The sequence below is a fragment of the Nerophis lumbriciformis genome, linkage group LG23, assembly GCF_033978685.3.
Source record: "Nerophis lumbriciformis linkage group LG23, RoL_Nlum_v2.1, whole genome shotgun sequence".
NCBI lineage: Eukaryota > Metazoa > Chordata > Actinopteri > Syngnathiformes > Syngnathidae > Nerophis > Nerophis lumbriciformis.
Window position 1 is genome coordinate 22,344,727 of NC_084570.2, and position 7,774 is coordinate 22,352,500.

At 29.4% G+C, this 7,774-nt stretch overlaps 1 protein-coding gene across 1 annotated transcript in view; it reads right to left on the bottom strand.

Annotated features, from left to right (window-relative positions):
- LOC133622322 (bile salt export pump-like) overlaps positions 1-7,774 on the bottom strand; it is a 73,191-nt gene that overhangs the window by 63,977 nt on the left and 1,440 nt on the right. Inside the window, exons 4-5 of the mRNA XM_061984933.2 lie at positions 5,912-5,941; positions 5,780-5,831 (exon numbers count right to left, since the gene is read on the bottom strand). Of these exons, the coding sequence (XP_061840917.1) occupies positions 5,780-5,831; positions 5,912-5,941 (82 nt within the window). The remainder of the gene's footprint in view (positions 1-5,779; positions 5,832-5,911; positions 5,942-7,774) is intronic.

Consider the following 7,774-nt stretch of genomic DNA (forward strand, 5'->3'; position numbering starts at 1 on the left):
AACTTACAAAAGCATATGTTTCTAGTAAAACTCACGAAGATACATTAATACAGGCATTATTTGACATATTTCATGTTTGGTTTAGGAGTTATGCTTGAAACAATGTTTTATTGCATCAAACTAATTATCTCAGGATTCTAAGAACGTTATTGTCATATTGAGTAAAAAAAACAAATGTTTGTGTTTGCAAACCTTACAAAAGCATGTTTCTTGTAAAACTCACAAAGATACATTATTTCAGGCATGATTAGACATATTGCATGTTTGGTTTAGGAGTTATGCTTAAATACATTTTTTATTACTTTTTTTGCATTATCTCAGAATTCTAAGAACATTATTGTCATATTGAGTAAAAAACACATTTTTGTAGTTGCAAACCTTACAAAAGCATATCTTTCTTGTAAAACTCACAAAGATACATTATTTCAGACATTAGTATACATATTGCATGTTTGGTTTAGGAGTTATGCTTGAAACAATGTTTTATTGCGTCAAACTATTTATCTCAGGATTCAAAGAACATTACTGTCATTTTGAGTAAGAAACTAATTTTTGTGTTTGCAAACCTTACAAAAGCACATGTTTCTAGTAAAACTCACAAAGATACATTAATACAGGCATTATTAGACATATTGCATGTTTGGTTTAGGAGTTATGCTTGAATACATTTTCTATTGCTTCAAACTAGTTATCTCAGGATTCTAAGAACATTACTGTCATATTAAGTAAAAAACTAATTTTTGTGTTTGCAAACCTTACAAAAGCACATGTTTCTAGTAAAACTCACAAAGATACATTAATACAGGCATTATTAGACATATTGCATGTTTGGTTTAGGAGTTATGCTTGAATACATGTTTTATTGCTTCAAACTAATTATCTCAGGATTCTAAGAACATTACTGTCATATCGAGTAAAAAAAAAAAAAAAAATGTTTGTGTTTGCAAAACTTACAAAAGCATATGTTTCTAGTAAAACTCACGAAGATACATTAATACAGGCATTATTTGACATATTTCATGTTTGGTTTAGGAGTTATGCTTGAAACAATGTTTTATTGAATCAAACTAATTATCTCAGGATTCTAAGAACGTTATTGTCATATTGAGTAAAAAAAACAAATTTTTGTGTTTGCAAACCTTACAAAAGCATGTTTCTTGTAAAACTCACAAAGATACATTATTTCAGGCATGATTAGACATATTGCATGTTTGGTTTAGGAGTTATGCTTAAATACATTTTTTATTACTTTTTTTGCATTATCTCAGAATTCTAAGAACGTTATTGTCATATTGAGTAAAAAAAACACATTTTTGTAGTTGCAAACCTTACAAAAGCATATGTTTCTTGTAAAACTCACAAAGATACTTTATTTCAGACATTAGTATACATATTGCATGTTTGGTTTAGGAGTTATGCTTGAAACAATGTTTTATTGCGTCAAACTATTTATCTCAGGATTCAAAGAACATTACTGTCATTTTGAGTAAAAAACTAATTTTTGGGTTTGCAATCCTTACAAAAGCACATGTTTCTAGTAAAACTCACAAAGATACATTAATACAGGCATTATTAGACATATTGCATGTTTGGTTTAGGAGTTATGCTTGAATACATTTTCTATTGCTTCAAACTAGTTATCTCAGTATTCTAAGAACATTACTGTCATATTAAGTAAAAAACTAATTTTTGTGTTTGCAAACCTTACAAAAGCACATGTTTCTAGTAAAACTCACAAAGATACATTAATACAGGCATTATTAGACATATTGCATGTTTGGTTTAGGAGTTATGCTTGAATACATGTTTTATTGCTTCAAACTAATTATCTCAGGATTCTAAGAACATTACTGTCATATCGAGTAAAAAAAACAACAAATGTTTGTGTTTGCAAAACTTACAAAAGCATATGTTTCTAGTAAAACTCACGAAGATACATTAATACAGGCATTATTTGACATATTTCATGTTTGGTTTAGGAGTTATGCTTGAAACAATGTTTTATTGCATCAAACTAATTATCTCAGGATTCTAAGAACGTTATTGTCATATTGAGTAAAAAAAACAAATTTTTGTGTTTGCAAACCTTACAAAAGCATGTTTCTTGTAAAACTCACAAAGATACATTATTTCAGGCATGATTAGACATATTGCATGTTTGGTTTAGGAGTTATGCTTAAATACATTTTTTTATTACTTTTTTTGCATTATCTCAGAATTCTAAGAACATTATTGTCATATTGAGTAAAAAACACATTTTTGTAGTTGCAAACCTTACAAAAGCATATGTTTCTTGTAAAACTCACAAAGATACATTATTTCAGACATTAGTATACATATTGCATGTTTGGTTTAGGAGTTATGCTTGAAACAATGTTTTATTGCGTCAAACTATTTATCTCAGGATTCAAAGAACATTACTGTCATTTTGAGTAAAAAACTAATTTTTGTGTTTGCAAACCTTACAAAAGCACATGTTTCTAGTAAAAATCACAAAGATACATTAATACAGGCATTATTAGACATATTGCATGTTTGGTTTAGGAGTTATGCTTGAATACATTTTCTATTGCTTCAAACTAATTATCTCAGGATTCTAAGAATATTACTGTCATATTGAGTAGAAAAAAACTAATTTTTGTGTTTGCCAAACTTACAAAAGCATATGTTTCTAGTAAAACTCACGAAGATACATTAATACAGGCATTATTAGACATATTTCATGTTTGGTTTAGGAGTTAGGCTTGAAACAATGTTTTATTGCGTCAAACTAATTATCTCAGGATTCTAAGAACGTTATTGTCATATTGAGTAAAAAAAACAAATTTTGGTGTTTGCAAACCTTACAAAAGCATATGTTTCTTGTAAAACTCACAAAGATACATTATTTCAGGCATGATTAGACATATTGCATCTTTGGTTTTGGAGTTATGCTTGAATACATTTTTTATTATTTTTTTCGCATTATCTCAGGATTCTAAGAACATTAGTGTCATATTGAGTAAAAAACTAATTTTTGTGTTTGCAAACCTTACAAAAGCATATGTTTCTTGTAAAACTCACAAAGATACATTATTTCAGGCAGTAGACATATTGCATGTTTGGTTTAGGAGTTATGCTTGAAACAATGTTTTATTGCGTCAAACTAATTATCTCAGGATTCTAAGAATGTTATTGTCATATTGAGTAAAAAAACAAATTTTTGTGTTTGCAAACCTTACAAAAGCATATGTTTCTTGTAAAACTCACGTAGATACATTATTTCAGGCATTATTAGACATATTGCATGTTTGTTTAGGGAGTTATGTTTGAATACATTTTTTATCACCTTTTTGGCATTATCTCAGGATTCTAAGAACATTACTGTCATATTGAGTAAAAAACTATTTTTTGTGTTTACAAACCTTACAAAAGCACATGTTTCTAGTAAAACTCACAAAGATACATTATTTCCGGCATTAGTAGACATATTGCATGTTTGGTTTAGGAGTTATGCTTGAAACAATGTTTTATCGTGTCAAACTAATTATCTCAGGATTCTAAAAATATTACTGTCATATTGAGTAAAAAACTAATTTTTGTGTTTGCAAACTTTACAAAAGCACATGTTTCTAGTAAAACTCACAAAGATACATTAATACAGGCATTATTAGACATATTGCATGTTTGGTTTAGGAGTTATGCTTGAAAAAAAATGGTATTGCTTTAAACTAATTATCTCAGGATTCTAAGAACATTACTGTCATATTGAGTAAAAAAAACAAATTTTTGTGTTTGCAAACCTTACAAAAGCATGTTTCTTGTAAAACTCACAAAGATACATTATTTCAGGCATGATTAGACATATTGCATGTTTGGTTTAGGAGTTATGCTTAAATACATTTTTTTATTACTTTTTTTGCATTATCTCAGAATTCTAAGAACATTATTGTCATATTGAGTAAAAAACACATTTTTGTAGTTGCAAACCTTACAAAAGCATATGTTTCTTGTAAAACTCACAAAGATACATTATTTCAGACATTAGTATACATATTGCATGTTTGGTTTAGGAGTTATGCTTGAAACAATGTTTTATTGCGTCAAACTATTTATCTCAGGATTCAAAGAACATTACTGTCATTTTGAGTAAAAAACTAATTTTTGTGTTTGCAAACCTTACAAAAGCACATGTTTCTAGTAAAAATCACAAAGATACATTAATACAGGCATTATTAGACATATTGCATGTTTGGTTTAGGAGTTATGCTTGAATACATTTTCTATTGCTTCAAACTAATTATCTCAGGATTCTAAGAATATTACTGTCATATTGAGTAGAAAAAAACTAATTTTTGTGTTTGCCAAACTTACAAAAGCATATGTTTCTAGTAAAACTCACGAAGATACATTAATACAGGCATTATTAGACATATTTCATGTTTGGTTTAGGAGTTAGGCTTGAAACAATGTTTTATTGCGTCAAACTAATTATCTCAGGATTCTAAGAACGTTATTGTCATATTGAGTAAAAAAACAAATTTTGGTGTTTGCAAACCTTACAAAAGCATATGTTTCTTGTAAAACTCACAAAGATACATTATTTCAGGCATGATTAGACATATTGCATCTTTGGTTTTGGAGTTATGCTTGAATACATTTTTTATTATTTTTTTCGCATTATCTCAGGATTCTAAGAACATTACTGTCATATTGAGTAAAAAACTAATTTTTGTGTTTGCAAACCTTACAAAAGCATATGTTTCTTGTAAAACTCACAAAGATACATTATTTCAGGCAGTATACATATTGCATGTTTGGTTTAGGAGTTATGCTTGAAACAATGTTTTATTGCGTCAAACTAATTATCTCAGGATTCTAAGAATGTTATTGTCATATTGAGTAAAAAAACAAATTTTTGTGTTTGCAAACCTTACAAAAGCATATGTTTCTTGTAAAACTCACGAAGATACATTATTTCAGGCATTATTAGACATATTGCATGTTTGTTTAGGGAGTTATGTTTGAATACATTTTTTATCACCTTTTTGGCATTATCTCAGGATTCTAAGAACATTACTGTCATATTGAGTAAAAAACTATTTTTTGTGTTTACAAACCTTACAAAAGCACATGTTTCTAGTAAAACTCACAAAGATACATTATTTCCGGCATTAGTAGACATATTGCATGTTTGGTTTAGGAGTTATGCTTGAAACAATGTTTTATCGTGTCAAACTAATTATCTCAGGATTCTAAAAATATTACTGTCATATTGAGTAAAAAACTAATTTTTGTGTTTGCAAACTTTACAAAAGCACATGTTTCTAGTAAAACTCACAAAGATACATTAATACAGGCATTATTAGACATATTGCATGTTTGGTTTAGGAGTTATGCTTGAAAAAAAATGGTATTGCTTTAAACTAATTATCTCAGGATTCTAAGAACATTACTGTCATATTGAGTAAAAAAAAAAAAAATTTGTGTTTGCAAAACTTACAAAAGCATGTGTTTCTAGTAAAACTCACAAAGATACATTAACACAGGCATTATTAGACATATTGCATGTTTGGTTAGGGAGTTATGTTTGAATACATTTTTTATTACTTTTTTCGCATTATCTCAGGATTCTAAGAACATTACTGTCATATTGAGTAAAAAACGAATTTTTGTGTTTGCAAACCTTACAAAAGCAGGTAGATATTGTAGCTAGATATTGTGTTGTTAGGACAGTGAAAAGTACACATTCCTATCTATCACTCAGACTTGGAAAAGTAAAAAATGTTTTGTTTTTTACCAGCTGAAAAAAGCCAACTCTTATTGTAGCGTCATTCTTCTTGCCTTCAGCTCTGTTTGGACAACAACAACAACAACACGTTATTTGTTAGTGGTACTCCGATTATATAGCTACTTAAACTGCCATACTCACTGCTTTGTTTCCTTGGTTGTGGTCATGCTCCTGCATGCAAAGGAGAGTTGTGCATACGTGAAGCAACTCAACTGTATTTGACATGGCCTACTTTGTCTCAAACAGAAACATTGACCTCTGTGTGACCTTGTACGGGACAGATTTGCAGTACGAGTACACTGCACGGTAAAACACAAACCTGTCGATTTTACGGGACAAAAAACAACTGGCAGCTCAGTCGCCAGAATTGTACAGTAGAATTAAAAGGTTCATACTGTAGATTGAAAAGGGTACCTCCTTTTTCACTGTAAAGTTCTGTCAACTGAGCTGCCAGTTTTTTACATGTTATCTACTGTCACTGTTTTTACAGTGCATTACTGTAAATGGAAAAATAGGAGCACTTTAATTTCAACACTAAAGTTCTGGTGACTGAGCTGCCAGTTTTTTGTTTTACCGTAAAATCTCTTTGTGTTTACAGTCCATTATTGGGAAGAAAAAAAAGGTACCACTGTTTTTTATAGTAAAATTCTGGCAACTGATCTGCTATCTGTATATGTAAAATCCTCAGTCGTGGTTTTTATAGTGCGTGACTGTAAATAAAAAAACGGTCTACTGGTATTTTTACGGTAAAATTCTGATGACTGAGCTGCATATTTCCAGAAAATATATGGTTGTTGTTTTTACCCTACATTACCGTAAAAATAAAAACAATACCACTTTTATAGTTACAGTAAAATTCGAGCAACTGAGCAGCTAGGTTATTTTTACCGAAAAATCTACAGTCATTGTTTTTTTACTGTGTAATATTATAAAAGAAAAAACAATACTACTGTTTTTTTACAGTAAAAAATTCTGATGACCATTTTTTATGTAAAAGTCGTGGTTTTTCCAGTGCATGACTGTAAATCGAAAAACGGTACCAATGTTATTTTCACGGAAAATTTCTGGCGACAGAGCCAAATTTTTCACGTAAAATATATGGTTGTTGTTTTTACAGTGCATTACTGTGAATGTAAAAACAGTATGACTTTTATATTTACAGTAACATTCCAGCAACTGAGCTGCTAGGTTGTTTTTTTTTACTGTAAAATCTACAGTCATTGTTTTTTTACAGTGCATTATTGTGAAATAAAAAAACAAAAACAATGTTTTTTATAGTAAAAAAAATGTTAATGACAGTGCACCATTTTTTACGTAAAATATACAGTCGTGGTTTTTACGGTGCATTACTGTAAATAGAAAGACGGTACCACAGCTATTTTCACCGAAAAATTCTGGTGACAAAGCTAATTTTTTCAAGTAAATATATGGTTGTTGTTTTTACAGTGCATTACTGTGAATGGAAAAACAGTATCACTTTTATATTCACAGTAACATTCTGGCGAGTGTGCTGTTTTTTTTTACTGTAAAATCTAAGGTCCTTTATTACCGCACATCGCTGTAAGTGGAAAAACAGGACCACTGTTAATTTTACAGAAAAATTATTCCAACTGAGCAGCCATTGTTTGTTTTTTTCAAAATCTACATAAAAAAATTCTGATGAAAATGCATAATTTTTAATGTAAAATATGCGGTCGCGGTTTTTACAGTGCATTATTGTAAATACAAGAACGGTACCACTGTTATTTTTACTGTAAAATTCTGGTGACAGAGCTACATTTTTCACGTAAAATATATGGTTGTTGTTTTTACAGTGCATAATTTCCAGAAAATATATGGTTGTTGTTTTTACCCTGCATTACCTACCATAAATAGAAAAACAATACCATTTTTATATTTACAGTAAAATTCTAGCAATTGAGCTGCTAGGTTGTTTTTTTTTACCGTAAAATCTACCGGCATTGTTTTTTTTTTACAGTGTACTATTGTAAATTTAAAAAAAAA